Source organism: Eschrichtius robustus, chromosome 15, assembly GCF_028021215.1.
Source record: "Eschrichtius robustus isolate mEscRob2 chromosome 15, mEscRob2.pri, whole genome shotgun sequence".
Taxonomy (NCBI): Eukaryota; Metazoa; Chordata; class Mammalia; order Artiodactyla; family Eschrichtiidae; genus Eschrichtius; species Eschrichtius robustus.
The window spans coordinates 46989114-47016251 of NC_090838.1; the positions used below are offsets into that span (position 1 = coordinate 46989114).

Below are 27138 nucleotides of genomic sequence, written 5' to 3' on the forward strand. Positions count from 1 at the left end.
AGCCTGCTTCTTGGTATCAATGAGCTAAAGTAAGCACTTGAAGTTTATTAAACTGATTATTAGATTCACTGATATGCCAATAATTAACAATTCCCTTTAGCCACATTCTCTCCCTACTCCAGGATTTCTAGTTGGACGCGTCCTTAAATAAGGTTTCCTAATTCTGTAGCGTTTTGACAGTTACACCTGTTAATGCTTGGTAGAACTTTCTGACCAGTAGTGAGTGGTGAATTATTACCTTTAGTAAGACAAAACTAGTTGCTCTGTAATAAAGCAAAACATTTAATAATTTACACATCTTTAACATAATTTTAAAATCCTGGATCCCAAGAAGTCTTGGCTAGAACTTCTTTTTCTTCATAACAGACAATATCATCTCCCACTTTAAATTCTATCTTTTCTTCATCCAAACTAAGACCACAATCCATTCCAGTTTTGATGACTGAAATATCATCTTTATGGTGTTTCAGTGAGATTAATGAGCCTTAAAAAAAAAAGAAAAAAACTTAGGGTTCATATAACTCAAATAAGTACCCAACAAGTGCAGCTGTAGTCTGGTGTTAAAAGGAAAATCACATTGAAATTCTTAATAGATTTTACAGTCCTGTCATGTTAAAAGATGGGATGAAATACCAGGGAAGCCAAAGAAAAATGAAGTTTGCTATAAACAAGATGTGATTTGTAGTGAAAAGTACTGTCTCCCTTTTCAGAAGTTAACACTTTACAGGGGATGGGGGTTATACTCGGGACTTGAAGAATGAGTTACACCAGGATGAAGACGATGCAGGCACAAGGTTAAGAAAGGATGAAAATATAATGATGTGGATCCAAGTGTAGGAGAGACACGGCTGGAAAGGTAGTTTGGGGCCAATTTTTAGAACCTTAGAAAGTCAGATTTGGGGACTAACAATCCTGGGGGAGTCATTAGGACTGGAGGCCAGATACGAGTTAGCAAGAAGTGGCCTGAACTAGGATTATGGGAGTGAAAGATTTCAGTTACCCAGGATCATCAGGTTTTGGTGACTGGATATGATATAGAAACAGTTTTATGTTGCTTACCCTTCCAGATAACATGTCCATTACGTATTAATTTAAATTTTTTTTGCTTTTCTAACTGTCCCTTTTGGACTCTGCAGCCGGCCACAGGAACTTTTTTCTTCCCTTCTGTTATAGAGAAGGTAGCTAGTATAGAAGCCTCACCTTTAGGAAGAAGAGAACATTAAGTATACAGAAAACAAAAATTCTGAGAAATACATAATTTCTGACATTCGGCAGAGTAACAGTTAACGGTGTGAGAAAAATTACAAACTTGTGCAAGGAAGTCTTAATTTTCTCTGACTCAACCAACTTTATTTTCCTGGCCAATATTAAAAACATGAAAATCCTTGGTATTCTTGGAAAAGAAAATCAACAAAACTACATGTGCTTACCAAAAGAATGAAAAAAAATGAAATGTTCACTTTTTTGGATGAATAAAATGCAACAGAAGATGCTATCAGTTGATAAGATTAGCATAATTCCTGTCTGCTCCATGGAAACCTAATTTTCAGTTGTCCCTCAATATATTTTCTTGAATGGACCATCCGTTGTTGCCTGATTTATTTTTAATCTCACCACGGGTAATTTATATACACTTAAGAGTACTAATTCTGTGAGTCAGCTTAATTTTTTTTTTTTACTGACTGAAATTTAAAACAAATTCCGATAATGACACGGTATCACACACTACAATGTACCAGTTTTCTAGGGTTAGTGTTATTTGGTGCTCACTTACTCCTGGAAACCCTCATATGACTCAGTTTTCCAAATTGCTCTTAGCACAAGAACATACAAATCTCTGTGTGATCATGTTTAGTAAGTAGATCAGAAAAGCCTAAAATAAATCTGTACTGTGGACCAAAAATGCAAATACGGAGTCTCATCATGAGGAAACAGACAAATCCAAATTAAAGTACATTCAGCAAAATCACTGGCCTATATACACTTCAAAAATGTCAAGGTTGGGGCTTCCCTGGTGGCACAGTGGTTGAGAGTCTGCCTGCCAATGCAGGGGACACAGGTTCGAGCCCTGGTCTGGGAAGATCGCACATGCCGCGGAGCAACTAGGCCCGTGAGCCACAACTACTGAGCCTTGCGCATCTGGAGCCTGTGCTCCGCAGTGAGAGGCCGCAATAGTGAGAGGCCCGCGCACCGCGATGAAGAGTGGCCCCCGCTTGCCGCAACTAGAGAAAGCCCTCGCACAGAAACGAAGACCCAACACAGCCAAAAACAATTTAAAAATATATTAATTAATTATTTTAAAAAACAAAGCTAGGAGTGATTAACTCTTTTAAAAAAAAAATGTCAAGGTCAAAAAAGACTGAAGAACCTTATCTGTGATCCTGGACTGAGGGAAAAATATATATTTATAAAGTACATTATATAGGGACAATGAACAAAACTGGAACATGGACTGTGACTTAGGGAAGAGTGTTAATGTTCAATTTCCTGAGTTTGATAACTTGTTCTGCAGTTTCATACGAGAACATCCTTGTGTTTAGGAAATGCAAATATTTAGGGGCAAATGAACACAATATCTCAAATTCACTATCAAATGGCCCAGAAAAAAAAAAGTGTGTGTGTGTGTGTGTGTGTGTGTGTGTGTGAAGGGGGAGGACTAAAGCAAATGGGGCAAAATGTAAACAACTGGTGAACTGGGAGGGAGTTGCTTATACTTTTCCAGTAATTTTTCTGGAAATATAAAACTATCATCAAAATTAAAAGTTAACCAAAAATATCTGGATGTGGGGAGGAAAAAGAACAGATAAACTGATTCAGTCCATCTGAAATAAATTTAGCCGTTAAACTGGCCAAGGGATATGTTAGAAAAAAATATTTTTAAATGTTTAATATTTAAATGTAAAGTAAATTTTCTTCTCATGGTGGATTTCTCTGCCAGCTGCTGGACAAAATCAATGGCTCCTTCCACAACACTGTTAATAATGTTTATGCCTCCCATCCCAGTCTACTCTGTGTTACAGTTAGTGGTTTATGTCTAACTAGAGGGCAAGTTCTTACTGCCTTATTTGCCTTTGTATCCTCACAGCCAAAAGCACAACACCTTGCAGAGGGCAGGTGTTTATAATTCATACGAAGTTACACTGAAACTTTATCTATAGTAGTCATTTTTTTCTAGAACACAGGATATGTGTTGGAACAGTGAACATATTTAAACAGCAAAATACATTTCCCTTAAACTTTGCTTTCAAGTGTTATTTACAGCAGGTTAGATATGAATGTTTAAACATTCAGTGAACACTCACCTATTGTGTGCTCTTCCACAATGCAGGGCAATCTACTGCTCAGTTCCTCCTGCAAATCTTCAATAAGACGGTAAATGATTTTGTGAAGTTTAATTTTTACTCCTTTTTTTGCAGCCGACTGCTGGATAACATTGCCTGCATTCACATTGAAGCCGTATATAACACCTGGCAAGCATAAATACAATAAAGTCGTACAAATATTGCATTAAACAGTTTGTCTTTCAAGCAAAAACTCAAATCTAAATTTTTTGCTTCTATGTAAATTAAAAGCGAGTAGGAGAGGTAAATTCTATAACTTTTTCTCACAAAAACTAGTTAATTTTTAAATTAATGAAAGGATTTTATAAATTCTATTGTGGCTTATTAAATAAACAAGGAAGATTTCTTTATGATTTTTAAATCCAATCATTTAAGAAACATTATTTGAAATGACCATAATGTGCAAGGCAATATGCTAAACGAAGCTGTCATACCAGAGAAATAAGAAAAAAATGATTAGAACTGAAATATTACATTATTTTAATAACAATTCCGTTATTAATTATAATCTTATAGTCTACAACTTTTGTTGTTTGCTCTTAGGTATTCAGCTGGCCAAAAGATGTTCAAAAAATAGATGACCCTTGAGCAACACAGGTGTTAGGGGCACCAATCCTCCGTGTAGTTGAAAATCCGAGCATAATTTATGGTTGGCCCTCCATATAAATGCGGTTCCTCCACATCCGAGGAGTTAACCAACCTCGGATCTTGTAGTACTGTAATATTTACTATTGAAAAAATCCACGTATAAGTGGACCCACAGTTCAAACCCGTGTTGTTCAAGTGTCAACTGTAGTTACTTAATTGGTAAAGTTCAAGAGTTGTTTAAGAAATGAAAGAAGTTCCATGGAGCTGACCATTTTACCAAAGAATAAATGATGTATTTAACTGCAAATACCTTGGGGGTGTGAAAAAAAATTTATGCAAATGGCTTAATCAGGAGAAAAACAGAACCACCTTGAAAGTCTTATTATCATTAAGAAATCATTCAATGCATCATACTATCTACATTAATAGAAAAGTCAGTGCCCGTAAAATACTCTGAAATAATCAACATTATTGAAAACACCTTTTCAGTAGTAGAGGTAACATCTAATTCTAATCAAGTTAGGTCATGAAGTACCCCCTTCCTAAATGATTCATTAATCACTCAATAACACTGGTGCTTTGCCTAGATGTTAAACCTAGTTAAAGCGACAGTCATGAGTCCCCTTTCTGTGTATCGTAAGTTTGACTCATAAACAGTCCCCTTGTCTTCAAGGCATATAAAGCTAAAAAGAGCTTTTGATTTAAGAAAAATATAATTTGTAAAATTATAAGTAAACAAAAATAGGCAACCAAAAGTAAAAGATGAAGGAAAGTACTGAGTAGGCTGATTGCAGATTAAGGAGCATTCAAAAAGTCTAAATGAAAGAGAGAGAGAGAACCCAGCCTGGGTTTGGTGGGGAACTGGAAGGGGTGAGGAGGCAGTAATGGTACATTCAAGAAATACTACTGGGGCTTAAAATAGTTCCCCAAAGTTTCAGTACAACAATGACACCCACAATGGAGCTGTGGCTGCAATACTGCACATCCCGTTTGCCCTCAATCCCTAGCTGAGACTGAGCTGCAACAGGAAGGGGGATACCGATGGGGGTAAAATGTCAGGTGTGACTAGCCCAGCAACAAAAGACAGAAGCTAATGGTTCACCGTATGCTCTAGGGAACACAGTTAAACAAACAGGAAATGGAATCCTCACCATGAAATGTTTCAGCAAGGTTAACATCGTTTTCACTAATATCACCCACACCAAAATGTACTAACTCTAGTTCACACTCATGTGAAGCATCATAGGTATCCATAATGTTCAAAATGGCCTCAACGGAACCGTCAACATCACCTAAATGCAGCAAAAGTTTAAAATTATTGGTGTTAGGAGTTAGAAATTAACAGACACAAAAATGACAATCTATTTAAAGCAATAATAGGAATAGCATTTACCACAAAATCCACTTTTCCTTAGGTTTAGCATTATAAATATCTACTTAACTGAATAAAGTATAAAGAACCAAATGTACATTTACAACAAAATCCACTAGATAAAAGTTTACTAAGGAAATCTCCCAGTGAGGGGGTGGGCAAAAAGGGTGAAGAGGGTCAAAAGGTACAAACTTCCAGTTATAAAATAAATATGTCATGGGAATATAATATGCAGCATGGTGACTATAGTTAATAACACTGCATTGCATATTTGAAAGTTGCTAAGAGAGTAGATATTAAAAGTGCTCATCACAAGAAAAAAAAATTTTATAACTAAGGATGGTGACAGATGTTAACTAGACTTATTATGGTGATCATTTCACCCTATATGCAAATACTGAATCATTATGAAACTAATACAATGTTACACGTCAAGTATATCTCAATTTTAAAAAATTCCCCCCCAAAATACTGAAATCATTTTGGCTTAAATTTAATGGCCCAAATTAATTGTGAGAATGACGAAATACATATATTCCTAAAATGAGCTGTAAAGTAAAATCTTTTAAAAGTCACCTTTAATAATTATAGGAAGTACATTTGAATCTCCTCCTGCTTTTTCTTTTGGCTTTAAGGGTTGCTGCTGTTTTTTTATTTTGTACTTTATAAATGACCTCGCCTTCCAGGGCAAAGTGCCATACTTCTCGCGGGCTTTCCGATGTGCTTCTTGGTGTTCCTTTCGCTTTTCTTCTATTAATTCCAGATCCTCTTTATTTTTCTCCTGTTCTTGCTCATACTTCCTCCAGTGAACAACTTCACGTGCCCTTGGCTTTATAGGGAGAAAAAAAAAGGGAATTATTTAACTGAATAGAAACCAGTAACTGCTGGTTTTTTCCTCCACTATGAAATCAGCCTAGTTCATATATGAAACCACTAATTTTAAAGTTTTAAGAAACTTACAAAACTTTAATATGGAGGCTTTGTGTAAATTTGAAATTATTTAAAAATCTTATCTCAAATTTTAAAAAATTCTATAGCCAAACTCTAAAATGACATCACTGGCCCCCTCACAGCCCGTTATAGTACTGAATTATTTATTACTTATTTGGTATAACATTATAGATTGATATTTTAAATCATTATATCATATCTACTGTATAGGAATTAAGCTTGATATACCTCAGATTCTACTTCAAGAATTTCATCTCCTGCAGAAGGGAGGTCTCTCCAGCCTATAATTCCCACTGGCATGCTGGGACAGGCCTCATTGATTGCTTTGTCATTTTCATCAAACATTAAGCGTACTTTTGCCCAACTCTTTCCAGCAACCAGAATGGAGCCTTTTCTCAAAGTTCCTCTTTGAATTATAGCTGTAGTAACAGGACTAATATGAAAATAAAAGTATATACTCTTAATGCCATAATCAGGATGTAATGGCACTTTCTCAGTAAAGATATCTTTATGAGATTAAAAAATATATAATTTGAACACACAGGGTTAATTCCACCACTTCTCAACTTCTCAAACAGTTTTTCATACTATAAAGACATTTCTTCATAATTACAGCCTAAATGTCCATCAATGGAAAAATGGATAAAGAACATGCAGTATATATATATAATGGAGTATTATAAAACCTTAAAAAAGGAAAATCCTGTCACATGCTAGAATACGGATGAACCTCCTGGATGAACATATGCTAAATGAAATAAGCCAGTCAAAAAGGACAATATTATATGATTCCTCTCATATGAAGTATCTAAAGTAGTCAAAATCATGGAAACAACTACTGAAAGATAGTTGCCAAAGGCTGGGGGGAGGAGGGCGGGGAAATTAGTGCTTCATGGGTATAGCGTTTGTTTTGCAAGATGAAAGAGTTCTAGAGATCCGTTGCACAACAATATGAATATACTTAATACTACCGAACTGTACATTTCAAAATGGTTAAGATGGTAAATTTAATATTATGCACTTTTTACCACAATGAAAAAAAAAAAAAAGAAAACAAAAAACATTTCTTGTAAGGTTATGGTAGTGAAGGGTGCAGCTAAGTGTTCTGACAGAATCCTAATCTCCTTTCTATAACTAATTTGTTAAACAGTGAAAAGACCTCTTTTGCTAATAGGGAGGGAAATTAAAGAAGAGAACACTATTCCAACAATCTTACTATATATTAATGGGTAAGGACATAAAGAATTTAGAAACCCTAAAATGCAACAATTGCTATTTTATTCCAAGTTATGTTAGTCTATAAGACTTTAGCAATTCAGTTAAGTCAGTGGGGGAAAAAAAAAAAAATCAAGCAAATTGAACTACTAAGTCACCTAAATATGACTAGTAAATGTACACACATATTTGCTATTATCTACTGATAAATGCATGTTTGTGTTTTGTGTGCCAGTGCAATAAAATACTTTTTATTTTTATTTTTTTTAATTTTTTTTTTTTTGGCTGCACCGCAGCGGCAAGCAGAACTTCCCCAACCAGGGATCGAACCCGTGCCCCCTGCAGTGGAAGCGCGGAGTCTTAACCACTGCACTGCCAGGGAAATCCATATTTTTTAAAACAATGCTTTGAAAATATTGTTCAGGGACTAACAATAATCTGCAATAAACATAAGATACTGTTATATAATCAAGTCACAAAAACAATGGAATAAAATTATTAGAAAGCAAGCATTTTAACAGACCTACCCTCTTCCTTTGTCTGTGAAAGATTCTATTACTGTTCCTTCAACTGGACCAGTAGGGTCTGCTTTCAATTCTAACATTTCTGCAAGAGCAATTGTTGCCTCTACCAAAGCCATCAGGTTATCGCCCTTTAATAACAAAAAAAACTTAATATACATTAATAAATAATATCTGTAAATGTAAATACCAGGATCAGAAAGCCAAATAATCCTCGACAGTTACACTTTTCTCTTTAAGGATTAAAAACATGAATTACACAATACTACGAGACTAGATATCAATTACAGGAAAAAAATCTGTAAAACATACAGACACATGGAGGCTAAACAATACACTACTTAATAACCAAGAGATCACTGAAGAAATCAAAGAGGAAATCAAAAAATACCTACAAACAAATGACAATGAAAACACGACGACCCAAAACCTATGGGATTGCAGCAAAAGCAGTTCTAAGAGGGAAGTTTATAGCAATACAATCCTACATCAAGACACAAGAAACATCTCAAATAAACAACCTAACCTTACACCTAAAGCAACTAGAGGAAGAAGAACAAAAAAACCCCAAAGTTAGCAGAAGGAAAGAAATCATAAAGATCAGAAATAAATGAAAAAGAAGGAAACAATAGCAAGATTAATAAAACTAAAAGCTGGTTCCTTGAGAAGATAAACAAAATTGATAAACCATTAGCCAGACTCATCAAGAAAAAAAGGGAGAAGACTCAAATCAATAGAATGAAATGAAAAAGAAGAAATGAAAAAGGAGAAGTAACAACTGACACTGCAGAAATACAAAGGATCATGAGAGATTACCATAAGCAACTATATGCCAATAAAATGGACAACCTGGAAGAAATGGACAAATTCTTAGAAAAGCACAACTTTCCAAGACTGAACCAGGAAGAAATAGAAAATATAAACAGACCAAACACAAGCACTGAAACTGAGACTGTGATTAAAAATCTTCCAACAAACAAAAGCTCAGGATCAGATGGCTTCACAGGCGAATTCTATCAAACATTTAGAGATGAGCTAACTCCTATCCTTCTCAAACTCTTCCAAAATATAGCAGAGGGAGGAACACTCCCAAACTCATTCTACGAGGCCACCATCACCCTGATACCAAAACCAGACAAAGATGTCACAAAGAAAGAAAACTACAGGCCAATATCACTGATGAACATAGATGCAAAAATTCTCAACAAAATACTAGCAAACAGAATCCAACAGCACATTAAAAGGATCATACACCATGATCAAGTGGGGTTTATCCCAGGAATGCAAGGATTCTTCAATATACGCAAATCAATCAATGTGATACACCATATTAACAAAGTGAAGGAGAAAAACCATATGATCAACTCAATAGATGCAGAAAAAGCTTTTGACAAAATTCAACACCCATTTATGATAAAAACCCTCCAGAGAGTAGGCATAGAGGAAACTTACCTCAACATAATAAAGACCATATGTGACAAACCCACAGCCAACACCTTTCTCAATGGTGAAAAACTGAAAGCATTTCCACTAAGATCAGGAACAAGACAAGGTTGCCCAGTCTCACTGCTATTATTCAACATAGTTTTGGAAGTTTTAGCCACAGCAATCAGAGAAGAAAAAGAAATAAAAGGAATCCAAATTGGAAAAGAAAAACTAAAGCTGTCACTGTTTGCAGATGACATGATACTATACATAGAGAATCCTAAAGACTCTACCAGAAAACTACTAGAGGTAATCAACGAATTTGGTAAAGTAGCAGGATACAAAACGAATGCACAGAAATTTCTTGCGTTCCTATACACTAATGATGAAAAATCTGAAAGAAAAAGTAAGGAAACACTCCCATTTACCACTGCAACAAAAAGAATAAAATACCTAGAAATTAGCCTACCTAAGGAGATAAAAGACCTGTATGCAGAAAACTATAAGACACTGATGAAAGAAATTAAAGATGATACAAACAGATGGACAGATATACCATGTTCTTGGATTGGAAGAATCAACATTGTGAAAATGACTCTACTACCCAAAGCAATCTACAGATTCAGTGCAATCCCTATCAAACTACCAATGGCATTTTTCACAGAACTCAAGCAAAAAATTTCACAATTTGTATGGAAACACAAAAGAGCCCGAATAGCCAAAGCAATCTTGAGAAAGAAAAACGGGGCTGGAGGAATCAGGTTCCCGGACTTCAGACTATACTACAAAGCTACAGTAATCAAGACAGTATGGTATTGGCACAAAAACAGAAATACAGATCAATGGAACAAGATAGAAAGCCCAGAGATAAACCCACGCACATATGGTCACCTTATTTTTGATAAAGGAGGCAAGAATATACAATGGAGAAAAGACAGCCTCTTCAATAAGTGGTACTGGAAAACTGGACAGCTGCATGTAAAAGAATGAAATTAGAACACTCCCTAACACCATACACAAAAATAAACTCAAAATGGATTAAAAACCTAAATGTAAGGCCAGACACTATAAAACTCTTAGAGGAAAACACAGGCAGAACACTCTATGACATAAATCACAGCAAGATCCTTTTTGACTCACCTCCTAGAGAAATGGAAATAAAAACAAAAATAAACAAATGGGACCTAATGAAACTTAAAAGCTTTTGCACAGCTAAGGAAACCATAAACAAGATGAAAAGACAACCCTCAGAATGGGAGAAAATATTTGAAAAAGAAGCAACTGACAAAGGATTAATCTCCAAAATTTACAAGCAGTTCATGCAGCTCAATATCAAAAAATCAAACAACCCAATCCAAAAATGGGCAGAAGACCTAAATAAACATTTCTCCAAGAAGATATACAGATTGTCAACAAACACATGAAAGGATGCTCCACATCACTAATCATTAGAGAAACACAAATCAAAACTACAATGAGGTATCACCTCACACCAGTCAGAATGGCCAACATCAAAAAATCTACAAACAATAAATGCTGGAGAGGGTGTGGAGAAAAGGGAACCCTCTTGCACTGTTGGTGGGAATGTAAACTGATACAGCCACTATGGAGAACAGTATGGAGGTTCCTTAAAAAACTAAAAGTAGAACTACCATATGACCCAGCAATCCCACTACTGGGCATATACCCTGAGAAAACTATAATTCAAAGAGTCATGTCCCACAATGTTCACTGCAGCTCTATTTACAATAGCCAGGACATGGAAGTAACCTAAGTGTCCATCGACAGATGAATAGATGAAGAAGATGTGGCACAGTTACACAATGAAATATTACTCAGCCATAAAAAGAAGCGAAACTGAGTTATTTGTAGTGAGGTGGATGGACCTAAAGTCTGTCATACAGAGTGAAGTAAGTCAGAAAGAGAAAAACAAATACCGTATGCTAACACATATATATGGACTCTAAAAAAAAAAAGAAAAAGTGGTTATGAAGAACCTAGGGGCAGGACAGGAATAAAGATTCAGACATAGAGAATGGACTTGAGGACACAGGGAGGGGAAGGGTAAGCTGGGACAAAGTGAGAGTGGCATGGACTTATATATACTACCAAATGTAAAACTGATAGCTAGTGGGAAGCAGCCACATAGCACAGGGAGATCAGCTCAGTGGTTTGTGACCACCTAGAGGGGTGGGATAGGGAGGGTGGGAGGGAGATGCAAGAGGGAGGAGATATGGGGATATATGTATAGCTGATTCACTTTGTTATAAAGCAGAAACTAACATACCATTGTAAAGCAATTATACTCTAATAAAGATGTTAAAAAAACCCAAAAACATGAATTACCCTATTTGAAGGAAGGAAAGAAGGAAGGGGCGGGGGGGGGGGGAAGGGAGGAAGGGAGGGAGGAAGGGAGGAAGGGAGGGAGGGAAGAAGGAAGGAAGGAAGGAAGGGAGGGAGGGAGGGAGGGAGGGAGGGAGGGAGGAAGAGATAAGCAAGAAAATCTGACCCAGGGACAAATCTTGCAACAAACAGTGGCTATACATATATAGCTAGATATTATATATATATATATATATATATATATATATATATATATATATATATATATAAATATATATATAATATATATATTATATATCTATAATATATATATTATATATTATATATCTATATATATTTTTTAAGAATAGCTACTAGAGTTTGTTAATACCCTTTTATAAACACATGCTTCTTTCACCCTCTGTCCTCCATCTGTCTCTACAATTGTGTTTTCTTCCTCTCACTTTCTTTACAATGCTACATTACAATTGAAGTTCTATCCAATTGAACAAGCTTTCACTGATTTCATCTGATCCACTCAAGAATCCTGTAAAATAAGTAAATCAAACACTATTTACTCTTATTAAATAAATAAGGAGAAAAAGCACTGACTAGACCCAAGCTATAACCTATACTCTGCAACTACCCAGCTGTACAACCTTGGAAAACCACTTCACCACCTGGATCACCTTTCCTCAACTGTAAAATGAAGGAGCTAGATTAGATGATTCTTTCACCTTTAATGATCTATGTCTACTATGCTTTCTAAGCCTCCAAGATCATGCAGCTGATTAACGGGTGATGGAATTGGAACTGATGGACAAGGGATTTTTCCATTCTCCATGTCAGCTAAGAGCTTGCTCACAATTGTTACAATATAAAGCAACAGAGACAACTGTAACAAAACTAACTAAACACTTTGCTTACCCATCTACTTATTCCTAGTATTTATTCCAATTTACAAAATGCTGCTCTGAAAAGCAGAGCTGGGGTTGCTTCTCTGCATGAAGAGTCCTCTATTCTTCCTTGGAAAAGAAGGCCTCATCTTACTTCCCTGCCACTCTCTTACCTCCATTCCCAGGATTCATCTCTGCCATGCCTCCAAATTTGCCTAAGCAGCTTTACATCTATCTATCTACTCATCTAATATCTGGGCAGAAAAGGTGGTCATGTCTTCAAATGTTCTAATCTTGCCATCTGGTTTTCACATCGTAGTAATAATCAAGGTATAGTAGAAAGATGACAAAGTAAGGTGGCATTTCATGAGTTTCAGAGAAAAAGAGGCATAGTTTTACTATTAACAGAGGCATAACTTCTAATCATCTTGGAGGTAACAAATTTAGGAAAAGTAAAGATAAAATGAGACTTAATTGGAGGAAGGTGGCCAAATAAAGTACAATTTCTTCACCAAATGATCAGAAGAAAAAAAGTCCGTATTACAAGTAAACTACGGAATATGGTAAGAATGGACAAAAAAGGAAATTTTTACTTAGCAGCAACCTGTATAGGACAAGAGAATTGGAAAATGCTATCACAAAGCAGGTACTGAGCTTCCTTGGTGTATTTTATCCAGAAGAGAATAATTGGTAATTTAAAAGAAAATGGAATTCATCATAAATAACATTATAAAACTTATAGCAATTTAGTTCATAGAAACACTGAGTCAATCAATAACAAACTGAACCCAAATATTTCAACACTGTATTAGTAAAAAGTTTCATTTGTTTAAATTTCTCTTAAATGCCCTAAGACCTATTCTATAGTTTTTTACTTTAAAAACAAGCACTTTTCATTGCCAACTGAATTTCGTTTCTGCTTAAAACAGTCTTTATCCTACTATTATCCTATCCCCACATCATTCACCACTTATTCTCCTCATTCTAAGTACCTCGTAGTAAGAAAAGCATAGGTAAACCCGACCCCTCTGGATTGATGACTAATCTTTCTGAGCCTAATTTCTAATCTGCCAAACTAGGATAATGATACCAGCTTTGCCTAGTTCTCAGAGAATTTTTAAACAACAACAGAAATTATGGATGTCAAAATGTTCTCTAGGTATAAGGCACTGTGTGCGTGACGTGTAGCACTCCCATCTGAACACACTGTCTCTGAGGTGCCCGCACTTACCGTGAGTGCAGAAACATGCACTGCTTGAATGTCGCCTCCATAATCCTCACATACCACATCATAAGCTAGCAGTTCTTTTTTCACTCTCTCAGGATCAGCCTCAGCTTTGTCACATTTGTTTATGGCAAGGACAACAGGAACTGAAAGAGACAGAGTTAAGAAGAGTGCAAACGATGACACTTCAACTCCAGGTATTCACGATGAAAGACGCCAACGTTTTCTGGCTTTCTCTTGACCCAGTGGATGTATTTATCTAACAAAAGACCTAAAAAGACCCACTTTACACCCACCTACTCTGCTTTATACACATGAAGGATTCCAGATGAGAGATGTCAAAACTGCAATTATAAGATTCTGAATTAAGAATACGCAATTATGATGATTAAAAAACAAAAACAAAACACACAACAGTATTTAGGGTAGAGAAAGGACTACCCTTAAATCTGAAAGCAAGATCAGCAACTACACTAGAGATAATCTCCAGAAAAGAAAAATCAAGAGAAGATTCTAATTCTAATACTAGATCATTTGCCTCTTCTTTCCAGGAGTTTAATTCCCTGTTAAAACCCAACATCTCACCCTTGGGTGAAACTAAGTACCATTATTGTAAACTTTCTTTTAGGATTTACAGCAACTCTTTCTTCATACACACTTAGCTGAGTGACTGACACAAAGTAGATTCTCAATAAATGTTTACTTAATGAATGAACCAAATAATCTTATAATCTACTTGTCATTACTGAACATACCCTTTCATTAGAGAACTCACACAAAATTCTAGGAGATAATTCTCTGATTGAGTTTCACCAACTCTGCAATTTTCTCAGGTATCAAAGGAATAGAAATTGAAAACAGACACGAAAGAGTTATGCAATCCATAGCCTATTATTATGAAAAAGTACATTCTATATTGATCAGCTGGAACTTAACAGGCACCAAGAGAACGGGTACAGAAAGCATGATGTAAGGAATTTATCATATCTCAACCAACTGCTTTGTTATGGGGTCCCTGACAGATTTACCACTCTTATTTTTATTATATTCCCTAGGATCATTAAGAACATAGCCCATTCCACAAAGGTAGTTTTGAGGAAATAAAAAATAAAGAGAGGAACACTGAAGCTAGAAGACCAGATTCCAAATGCAGGCATGCTGCAAATTAACTGTAACTGGGGAAGTTCCTGCCACCCTCTGGGTCTTAGTCTTCATGTTGTGAGATGAAAAAAAAAACTGGACTAGATCAATGATTGTCAACCCTTTCTTTTTTTTCTTGCCAACAAACCTAGGGGAATATGACGCATTCCATCAGGTACATTCTCTCAAGACAACAGTATTTTCTCAGTGGGTGTAGGGTCATATCACAATAAGAATAAATGTACAAAGTATGTGTGTGGTGTTTATTATTACAATTTTTTTTTTTCTTGGCCACGCCACGTGGCTTGCAGGATCTTAGTTCCCCAACCAGGGATTGAACTCGTGCCCTCAGCACGAGTGTGCAGTCCTAACCACTGGACTGCCAGGGAATTCCCTATTATTACAATCTTTAAATGGAGAAATAAGGGAGAAGATAGCCAAGTATTTTCCAAAAGTTTCAATTTTATACCTTTGACCAAATAAGAACTTATTTAAAGCAGATGAGGGAAAAGTCTCTTTTAGAGAAGAATTCCGGATAATAAATGAATAAGGAATAACAATTAGAATATCACCACTTTGTAACTCCTAATGAATTGAGGTGATGGGTACATAGGGGTTCATTAGTCTAGGCTTACTTTTGTAGCTGTTAAACGTTAAAATGTTTTTAAAAAAGTCATTTGAGACTGTTAAATTGTCACACCATGCCAAGTAAGTAAACAGTAGAGGAAGGAATATACTTGTGGTCACAAGTCCCAAGTTGAATCCTGCTATACTCTTCTTAGTAGTTAATGTCTTTGGGAAAACAATTCAACTTTCTTTGCACCTTACCTGTAGAACAGGTATAATAATCCTGGGATTGCCAGGAAGATTAAATGAGCGACATGTACAAACAGTGACTCTGTAGTAGATCCTTTAAAAAAAAGAAAGCAACTTCCTTCCTGATACATGTAAGTCAGCCACGCAGTACCTTGAGCATCTTTGGCATGCTGAATGGATTCTACAGTTTGTTTCATCACTCCATCATCTGCAGCTACAACCAATATGATAATGTCAGTGACGTGAGCACCTCTGGCTCTCATTGCTGAGAAAGCAGCATGTCCTGGAGTATCAAGAAAGGTTATCTTTTCCCCAGAAGGCAGAGAAACTGTGGAAACAGAAATCCAAGAACACTAAGCACTCAAATATATACTTCCTTAATACAAAGGAATATACGTGACCTTATCAACACAATCGATAATTCTTCAAAATAATTTTATTCTTTCCATTACTCTTAATCAGAACAATGCATATGGATCATCATTCCACAATGAAAAGTGATAACATACCAGTGAGACCTTTAGGGTTTTCTTTTCATGTAATAATTTCAAACTAAAACTCGTCCTATTTCTAGAATATAACTACTTTCATAAATGTACCAACTGGAATATATTCTGGAGAAAAAACCAGACTGATAGTTGTCTAGGCAGCCACTCCTGCATTAGCAAACACCAGCTGCACAAACTGTCTTGAGCAACAGAGGCAATTTAGTACACAGTTAGAAGCTCAGGATTTGAGTCCAACAGCCTTGGGTTTAAATGCTGGCTTTGCCACTTTACTAGCTGTGTACTTCGAGCAAGTAACTTAACCTAAACAAGCCTCAGCCTCCTTATATGTATGTAGGGATATTAATACCTACCTCATGATGTTGCGAAGATAAAAAAAGATAAAGCGTACAAGGTGCTCAGAACAGTGCTGGGCACATGCTAGGTGTTCAGCAAATGACAGCTGTTATTCAGTTATGAGTGGTAACATTATGACAACCTAGCACTGAAGAGTCTTAGGCTCATTAAACCAAACTAAGAATGAGCTAGAATACAAAAGGTATAACTTTCTTCTTATACACTGTACAAAATAACCTTTATTAACCACCAGCTCTACATTTCATCAAACCAATGGCTTTAGGCTTTAGCCTTCCTTTTACTTTAAATTCATATATTTCATACTATGACACTATTTTAAGAAAATAATATGTGGGGTTCCCAAGCACATTGTAAGGTGATCTGTGTTCATACCAAGAAAGGCACCAATGTGCTGAGTGATGCCTCCAGCTTCCATTGCTGCCACTTGAGTTTTTCGCAGTTTGTCAAGTAACGTCGTTTTTCCATGATCAACATGGCCCATTATAGTAACAACTGGGGACCTTGGGATTAATAAAGCTGGATCTGCCTGGGGCCTACAATTAACAGCAAAGGAGTTTCATTTCTTAAATATCAGAAACACTTTATAGCCAGTGAACTGATCTGCAGTTATCTCTGTGAACTACCATTAACAACAAAACCCAACATTCAGCTTTGATTAGACATAACTATTTTCCTCTTCTATACATACAATGACTTATGATAAAATAATAATGACTGCCCGCCTACTGTAGGCATCTTCATAACAATGAGCAGAACTGAATAAAATTTTAAAATTCAGGATCAATATACACACTCAGCAAACTAAGAAAAACAACTCTTAGAGTTTTATAATAACCTGAATATACTTTTTGATACTTTAAGCACTTTGAAGAAAAGTTTAACCTATACTCACACATCATTTTAATTGCAAAAGAAATTTTAAGGCAAATCTTTCCATTAAAAAGTGTGAATAAAACAATGTGGTCTCCTTCCCCCAATTTATACAGTTAAGTTTTACCTTTTTACAGCATCTTTATTTTCTCTGACTTTGTCCTGTTTTAATTTGCTCCATTTTAACTTCATCCCTGACTTCTTTATCACTTCTTTGATCCAGACTTCATCTAAATGTGAGTGTGCTTCTAGTGAATCTATGTCAATAGCAGTGTTCAATAAAGATTCATATACACAATCTGGTGAAACAAGATAAAACCTTTTAGGATCGTGAATTAAATGTTCCAGAAAATGACCTCTATTGATAAACATCTATATAAACAATACACTCAATGAGAGGAATAACTATATAAGCTATCTGTTTCTCTAATGTTAACGAATCACAAAAAAGTTGAAAAGAAAATAATCTTTAAAATATGATACAGGGACTTCCCTGGCGGTCCAGTGGTTAATACTTTGCCTACCAGCGCAGGGAGTGGGGGTTCGATTCCTGGTCGGGGAGCTAAAATCCCACATGCCTCGAGGCCAAAAAACCAAAACATAAAACAGAAGCAATATTGTAACAAATCCAATAAAGACTTTAAAAATGGTCCATATCAAAAAAAAAAAGGAAAAATAAAATAAAATAAAATATGATACATTTATATTGATATTTCTGCATATTCATAAATATTTGAATATTTACCATGTACCTTATGAACTACCTGAGCGATTAATAAAACATTAAATTGCATGTCGATTCTCATTATTCAAGGTAATTATGTTCTATAAACTCACTGGGAACAGTGAATTAGCAAATACTGAATCATTGCTCTGAGGGGAAATACAGGGTTACGTTCCTTCAGCCTCTGGTCACAACATTTTCATCAGCTATATCTTGTTTTACGTGTTTCTGTTTAAAGACACCTTATTCAGTATATGTTGTTGATTTATTAACGTTATAGTCACGGTCAACAGCACTATACTATAACTAATAAAGCTTATCTAACACGTATTTTCTCTGTAAGGCACATTACAGCCTTCTTGTAGTTAGTAACACTAAACAGCACTTCAGCACCATGCTGAGTGGCCATTTTAAACAGCGAAATCACCCAAAAAAAAGCACAAAAATGAGAAAAACATGGCACTAAATAAACCACAAAAATGACACTTGTTTACAGTATGAGAGGAGAGAAGGCAGAGTGTTTGGTGCCTTGTTTGAACCTCAGCTAGTAATATGTGATCAGGTCAGGCAACTCAAATTTTTCACCGCTCTGTGCATGTCCAGGAATGACTACAAAAGCACTTCAAGTATCAATTTTGGGGCTACAAATACATTTTAGGGAATTTGCCAATTCAGAATCCCCAAATAATAAGGATTGACTATATTTACATATGTATACACATAAATATACGCACACACACACACATACAGTATCACAGAATACATGCACACACTATTTATTTACGTATCTATTTAGGATGTCCAAAAAGTTGCAAAACATAGGAAAAAGAATTACTTGTTACTTTCATTTTATTTAATGTGCTTTAATTTCTGTAATATTTTCCTGTGGGTGATAAAGTATCAGTGGTGATAATGAAATAAGTAGTTTTATGCTTCCAGACTTTCAGTCACCCTATAAATATATATTTTGAGAGACAGATATAAAAGAAAGGCATCTTCAAACATGCAGAACATTACACTAAAAGAACTTCCTATTCAGTAGTGTGCTCGTAAATGTTTACTCTGAGGCTCCTAAAAGAAAGTCCTGATTTATAGCATTTCCCAATTTCCATGGTACAAATACCCGCCACCAGGGGTGCCTAACCCCGTTAGGAACCAGGCCGCACAGCAGGAGGTGAGCAGCTGGGGAGCAAGCAAAGCTTCATCTATATTTACAGCCGCTCCCCATGCTTGCATTACCACCTGAGCTCCACCTCCTGTCAGACGAGCGGTGGCATTAGATTCTCATAGGAGCGTGAACCCTACTGTAAACTGCACATGCAAGGGATCTAGGCTGCAGGCTCCTTATGAGAATCTGATGCCTGATGATCTGAGGTGGAGCTGAGGCGGTGATGCTAGCGCTGGGGAGCGGCTGCAAATACAGATAATCATTAGCAGAGAGGTCTGACTGCACAGAGACCATAATAAATCAATTGCTTGCAGACTCACATCAAAACCCTATCAGTGAGTGGCAAGTGAAAACAAGCTCAGGGCTCCCACTGATTCTGCATTATGGTGAGTTGTATAATTATTTCATTATATATTACAGTGTAATAATAATAGAAACAAAGTGCACAACAAATGCGCCTGAATCATCCTGAAACCATCATCTCCCCCCACCTCACCCCCTGTCAGTGGAAAAATCGTCGTCCACAAAACCAGTCCCTGGTGCCAAAAAGGTTGGGGGCTGCTGTCCCCCACCACGTCTGACTTCAAGCCACCAACATGGAGTCACTGAACACAGAGATGAAAAGAGATGTGAAGCAGCACACTATTAAATAGTATTTCCACCAATATAGGTACAATAAATGTAAATAACCTCAAGAGCATAGATTAGTAGTAAAATGCAGTAAAATAATTAAGAAGTGACAATCTTAATGAGTATTTATTTACCTCCATTTATGATTTAATTTTTTAAATGGTTGTGTTTACACCAGCTCCCATAATTCCTTGTAATTTAGCAACAGGCTCACAAACTGGTACAAGCCAGCCTCAGCACCTCACTGATCTACTCCATAATAATGCCAAGAAACCCTTTCTTGTGGATTTCCCTACCACACCTTTCCCCCAAAAAACACATTTCAAATTAGGAGTATGGCACTACTGATACTATGTATAAAATAGACAACTAATGGGAACATACTCTATAGCACAGGGAAACCTACTTAATGCACTGTGGTGACCTAAATGGGAAGGAAATCCAAAAAAGAGGGGATATATGTATATGTATAGCTGATTCATTTTGCTGTAGAGCAGAAACTAACACAACATTGTAAAGCAACTATGCTCCAATAAAAATTAATTTAAAAAAAAAATAGTAATAATAATAAATAAATAAATAAATTAGGAGTATGCGATTAGCATACACACACTACTATGCATAAAATAGATAATCAACAAGGGCCTAATGTATAGCACAGGAAACTCTACTCAATATCCTGTAATAACCTATATGGGAAAAGAATGTGGAAAAGAATGGATATATGTATATGTATATGTATAACTGAATCACAACGCTGTACATCTGAAACATCGTAAATCAATTACACTCTAATATAAAGTAAAAATTAAATTAAAAAAAAGAATGCTACAACATAAATTTTCTATACGGATATGCTCTCAGAGAACAATAAAACTCTTTCTAAACGTAAAAATTATAATGAGTACAATTCTAATAATGCTAAAAATCCTTAATAATCCAGTAACTATAGTTTTCCAATATGTTATCCTAAACTTTTGAGAGGTAGCTTATACATAGGGATAATCTTTTTCCCTCTACATTAAATGCATATAATATTAACATATTATTTTATCTTTATCCAAAACGTAAACATTTACATGTAGAAAAGTACCCAAAGCATTTAAACCAGAAATATTACATCAATTTTTTTTTTTGGCTGCACCGCACAGCTTGCAGGATCTTAGTTCCCCCACCAGGGATTGAACCCACACCCCTGGCAGTGAACGCGCAGTACTAACCACTGGACCGCCAGGGAATTTCCACATCAAGTTATTTTAACTGACCCAGGGCAGGGGGGTTAGGATGTATGTACGTTGCTAATATAGCAGTTAAAAATATTCACCATATGAAAACTATCTTAAATTCAAAAGAGGTATGATTATAATATTAAATAAGTTTCAAATAGATAACTTTTATTTAAATCATAGCAAATCAGTTTTGGGTTTAGAGCACTGATCCATAGGATTAAACCTGTATTTTAATTATTCTATTTATTTGGTGATACAAAGGAATTATTATGGTTATGCATGTCTGTGTTAATGTTTAAAAAAAAAAGAATTATAATTTAGCAATATATAAGTACTCATGGATTAAATGATATATTAATAATTGTTATCACTGGCTTATGCAAACATTATGCTTATCATTCCATTCTTTCTGCTTTCATATATATATGAAAAATGCCAATAATAAAAAGTTCTAAAAATCAAGTCTGTTATCAATATCATTTATAAAATCATATCAATACAGTTTTCCTTGGAAAAATTCTGAATGCTATGGCCATGTCCATTTGTTCTCTTAAAGTTTTCTAGTTATAAAATGATTACATAATCCAATGCAAAGTTTAAAAAAAAACACAAGATAGAGTGCTAATTTTCTATTCTTTGTGAGGATGTACTATCACAAATAGTGGTAACACTTTCAGGCAGGATACACATTAAAACTCTAGCTCTGCTGTCATTTACAAAATAACAATTCCTGAGAGAAAATTTGGTCTGTGAATAAGAGCATCTGCTCGAGCCATACTCCCTGGGTTCAAAATCCTGGCTCCACCACATAGTAGCTGTGAAATCCTGGGCAATTATTCATCCTCTCTATGCCTCGGTTTCTCAATCTATAAATGGGGATAATAATCATACATGCTTCTAGAGAATTGTGAGAATTACATGAGTTAATACATATAAAGTATTGGTATATAATAACAGCTCAGTAAGTATAAGTTATTATCAGTAATTCTTTTTGCCAAAAGTCTGCTTCACTTGTTACTTTATTTTGCTACCATAATAAGCTATTTCTTGTTTACTAAATTTTAATGTCAGTTTATAATGAAAACGAAATGAAAATTTTGTTCCAACAATCCTAAATTGGTAATAAATACAGTAGTCCCTCAGTATCTGCAGGGGGTTGGTTCCAGGACATCCCCTGCATACCAAAATACATGGACTTTATATATAAGTCCCTTATATAAAATGGCACAGTATTTGCATATAACCTACACACATCCACCCATATATTTTAAATCATCTTTAGACTACTTACAATAACTAATACAATGTAATGTTATATAAACAGTCGCTGATGCATGACAAATTCAAGTTTTGCTTTCTGGAACTTTCTGGATTTTTTTTTTTAATATTTCTGATTCACGGTTGGTAGAATCCACGGATACAGAACCCATGGATACAGAGGGCTAATTACAATTTTTATTACATTTCTAATAAAAATGGTATTATTAAAAGTTGTAGTTATGGACTTCCCTGGTGGTGCAGTGCATAAGAATCCACCTGCCAGGGCCTCCCTGGTGGCGCAGTGGTTAGGAATCCGCCTGCCAATGCAGGGGACATGGGTTCGATCCCTGGTCCGGGAAGATCCCACATGCCACGGAGCAACTAAGCCCATGCGCCACAACTACTGAGCCTGTGCTCTAGAGCCTGCGAGCCACAACTTCTGAGCCCACGTGCCACAACTACTGAAGCCCGTGTGCCTAGCACCCGTGCTCCGCAACAAAAGAAGCCACCGCAATGAGAAGCCCACGCACCGCAACGAAGAGCAGCCCCCGCTCGCCGCAACTAGAGAAAGCCCGCGAGCAGCAACAAATACCCGATGCAGCCAAAAATAAATAAATAAATTTATTAAGGAAAAAAAAAAGTTGTAGTTATTACTACAAATATTTTTCTGCTGGCACTACACTACAGATATTGTCAAAATGAGCGCAATTAGAGAATTATAGAGAAACAAAAGGAAAGTAAATGAGTATAAATACGGTCCCTCAGTCCAAAAGCATTCTTTGGACTTATCTTAATAGCCCACAAGATTTCTGAGAAAGAAAGGTTAGTTCAAATTTAAAAAATCTTTTCCATTTTTATTAAAAGCAAAATCTTAGAGAACTAGATTCGGCAAAAAGCCAAGAAACTAATTAGGATTTTTCATCTAAAGTGAAAAATATTGGAATTACTTAACATCTTTTTAAACCACTAGTCTAATTTTCATCCTTGAATGCCTTAATCTCACTGCAAATAAAATACCAGGTATTCCACGTTTCCATATTTTTCCTTATAAAATTATCTGGCTCACCTATGTCTTTTTCCATTGCTCTGGCCAGCTCCTCAACAGTCATTCCAATCCATACCTCCACCTCCTTTTTAGATTTTGTTGAAGATAACTGAGATTTCTGCGATTTTTTTTCCTATTAAATATTCAGAACACATAAAGAAGAAGGAAGAAAAAACTTTGAAATTTATTCTGGAATATCTACCACAGTCAGGACTCCTATTTCTACCAACACTCCCATAAATTGTTAAACCTTAGACTAAAATTTAAAATCCTGATTCCTTAATTCACTGTTATACACTGATATAAATAAGCAAATTAATCAACATTACTAAACAACTAACTAGAACCTCCCTTCCTCACAAAGATTTATTGCCTGGAATGTAGAATTAAGGCATAAAGATTTCAAAAATGACAAAATACTCAAGATGGATTTCTACTCATGGCCCTAGGCACTTTCATCTCAGACCAAATAATAGAGAAGCTCAGAGAAATCTAGAACTACCTTCTTTGTCACCAGAAGCCTATGTTGAGATAAAGCGGCTCTGATGAGCGCATCTGTTTGCCAGGGCTGGGCATACAGCTGAGCTGGCCACACCGGGTAAGCAGATGAAAACACGTGCCTCCACTGTGCCAACATTCTTCTTTGATACAGGCTGTGCAGCTGCCTACAAATAGTGTGAAATCGTAGCAAGTTCTCCAACTTAAGTATCTTCTGGTTCATCTTTCTCCTAGGAAAAAAGTTTTCAAATACTATTTTGGTTAATATTGAAATCAAGTTAGCAAATATTAATTGGATATCTACTACACACAAAACACTGTGCTAGAGTTACAACAATGAGTAAAACTGGGTTCTCGCCCTGAAAGAGCTCACAGTTCAGTCAGAGAGATGGAATTCCGTACTAAGTACTCTCTAGATATTAACTATAACTATGGTTAATGTTCCTACCATAATAACACTGAAATACAATAACAAACTTGTAAGGGTTCTTTTTTCACTCCTGAAACATCAACTAACCAAATCACAACTAGAATCTTCTTTTTTTTAAATTTAATTTAATTTAATTATTTATTTATTTATGGCTGTGTTGGGTCTTCGTTTCTGTGTGAGGGCTTTCTCTAGTTGCGGCAAGTGGGGGCCACTCTTCATCGCGGTGAGCGGGCCTCTCACTATCGCGGCCTCTCTTGTTGTGGAGCACAGGCTCCAGACGCGCAGGCTGAGCAATTGTGGCTCACGGGCCTAGTTGCTCCACGGCATGTGGGATCTTCCCAGACCAGGGCTCGAACCCGTGTCCTCTGCATTGACAGGCAGATTCTCAACCACTGCGCCACCAGGGAAGCCCCTAGAATCATTTTTTTTTTAAATGCAAATTTGAACTCATCAACTCTTTGCCAAACATTCTTTGGGAGGATGGGGGGAGATTATCCCTAGTTTAATGTACAGCTTCAAAACATGCTATATAAGGACTCATTATCTGACCTCTGTTAACCTCTCACTCCATCTCTTACACTCTTATAGTTCCCTCACTCTTATCTCCCAAATTTTTGTTATTCTGTCTCACCTGTAATCTCCGACAGCTGTCTTCTAATCTTTGAAACTTTGCATATGCTCCCTCTCCTTGGAACTGTCTTTCAACCCTAACATTTTCCCCTCTTCCCAACCCCCCCCCCAACAAAAAGATGCTTTAGAGTGGGAAGAAGGCACCCAATAAATATCTACTGAATAATGCCAATAAATACCTATTGAATAATGCCTTTTGAATATTACTCTTGGGACGAAAGAAGAGTTTACTGAGAGAAAACCACAACAGACCTCAACAGTATAGCTCAGAACTCAGTAGTATAGTCTCTTCCTCCTGGAGTCTTCTATTTCTTCTGATCACAAGACTGCATTTCTACAGCTTTGCTTTTCAGTGTTTAAGGGAAGGAGCAACTAAAATAACATAAGAAGTACTAGTTTTCTCCTCAGCAGACATTTCAATGAGCACCATCTTCCAGGCACTGCATTTGAGGTTGTTGAGTCAAAGTTTAATAAGCAAGAGTCCCTTCCTTTGGGGTTCACTGTCTTTAAAATGTTCCAATATAATGATTCTTAAACACCTCAAGAATGGCACATGTAAAAAATCTTATTTAGGTACATTTCCCTGAACTAAGAAGTAAAGAGTGCTCAGGAAGCACAGAATTGCTTAGGCAAAAAAAAAATTTTTAATGAGTCTAAAACCAGATTTAACAAGGACACAGATTAATATAATGGGAGGAAAGGTCCTACACGGAGATTAACCAAAGCACAGCTATTTCACTGACGCAGGGATTCGAAAAACACATTAGGGGGTCAATAAACCAAATACCAAAACTGGAAGGAACCTTACTTGCTACTTATTCCAAGCCCCTCATTTTAAAGAAAAGGAAAATGGAGTCCAGAGAGGTCAAAAAGCCTTCTCCTATGTCATACCGCTAGTTAATGGCAGTCAGGACTAGAACCCAGGCTTTCTGACTCCCAATTCGGTGTTCTTTCGCCGCTAGTATATTCTTATCATGGAACCTGGAAAAGGATGTTGGAAATAATGTAGTTGCGTTGGTGAAAACGTCTGAATGAAACAGCTAGAAGCCTTGGGTGTTATCTGAAAGGTAAAAAGAAGTCACTGTAGAATGTCGGATCTACGGTGGCTTCGCCTGGAACCCGAGCCCAAAAAGCCTTGGGCACAGGGGAGGTCGGGGCGTGGAGGACACCTGCCGCGGCGCGCGGGGAGAGCAAGCAGCCGGCCGCTTCTGGTTGGATAACGCTTTCGTTATGCCGAAAGTTAAGAATCACGCATGGATTAAGTGCATCATGGAAAGCCTCCCGAATGCGCAATCTTTGTCATCTGTGCCGCTAACACTTTAGGCCTAACAATACACGCCACCCGGGACGACCCGGCTAAGAGACCCCACTCACTCAGCTCCTACGTAGGGTCCAGGGCGCCGGAATTCTGAAGCAGGGTAAAGATCTCCTTCCGGACCCGGGAGGACTGTCGGTCAGCTAGTCCGTCTCGAAAATGGTCCCGCTCGGGCTTCCGGTGCTGCCGGAAGCGGTTCTACCCGGAATTCAGAAGTCCGATTTCGGAACAACCCTGTTGCCGCTGGTACAGTCCGAGGGTGTACCCGGGTGGCGTGTCAGCAGCACGTCGATAATCGTTTCTGCAGATCCTTTCGCTTTCTAGGAAGTAAATTACTGCTACTCTGGGGCTGTGAGCGGCCTTGATGTGTACAGCTCAAGGGAAAGTGAAACGGGGAAATGTGGGAGAAATGCTAAGTCCTTAACAGACATACTAACAAAAAGGGAAGAATGCAAGGGAACGTGGCGATAGACCCAGTTAGTACTGGGCGAGGAGCGCTTTCTCTTTCAAAAGTCACCTCGTGTGGGTGGCATTTGAAGTAGTAAATCTAGAGTGGGTTCCAATCCCAGCTCATCCCCAGTTGTGTAGACTTGGGGACGTTATGTAAACTCCCTGTGCCTCCCCCCGCCCCCCATAGTCTGGCCGCCTAACTCATGCCCCTCCC

At 36.8% G+C, this 27138-nt stretch overlaps 1 protein-coding gene across 8 annotated transcripts; it reads right to left on the reverse strand.

Moving 5' to 3' along the window:
• Positions 1-95: 95 nt before the first annotated feature.
• On the reverse strand, positions 96-26638 carry MTIF2 (mitochondrial translational initiation factor 2). 8 transcript variants are annotated; one of them, XM_068564248.1, is made up of 16 exons: positions 26534-26615; positions 26051-26140; positions 25412-25531; positions 24104-24329; positions 23623-23734; positions 17673-17844; positions 17048-17208; positions 15964-16140; positions 13863-14002; positions 7995-8119; positions 6481-6685; positions 5878-6130; positions 5081-5221; positions 3303-3467; positions 1060-1200; positions 96-484 (listed from the first exon to the last, which is right to left on the reverse strand). In XM_068564248.1, the coding sequence occupies exons 4-16, from the start codon at positions 24320-24322 to the stop codon at positions 312-314; spliced, it is 2184 nt and encodes a 727-aa protein (XP_068420349.1). In that variant the 5' UTR covers positions 24323-24329; positions 25412-25531; positions 26051-26140; positions 26534-26615; the 3' UTR covers positions 96-311. The 8 variants fall into 8 exon arrangements, with proteins under 8 accessions (XP_068420349.1, XP_068420348.1, XP_068420352.1 ...); XM_068564247.1 differs by having other exon boundaries at positions 26051-26219; positions 26534-26582; XM_068564251.1 differs by lacking the exon at positions 25412-25531 and having other exon boundaries at positions 26051-26219; positions 26534-26582.
• Positions 26639-27138: the final 500 nt, after the last annotated feature.

Coding starts and splice junctions, on each gene's coding strand:
- MTIF2 (XM_068564249.1), bottom strand. CDS start 24,322: ATGAACCAGAAGATACTTAAGTTGGAGAACTTGCTACGATTTCACACT. Junction 16,141..17,047: donor GCACATTGGTGCCTTTCTTG/GTATGAACACAG, acceptor CTGTTTCCACAG/TTTCTCTGCCTTCTGGGGAA. Junction 6,686..7,994: donor TTCACAGACAAAGGAAGAGG/GTAGGTCTGTTA, acceptor TTTTCATATTAG/TCCTGTTACTACAGCTATAA.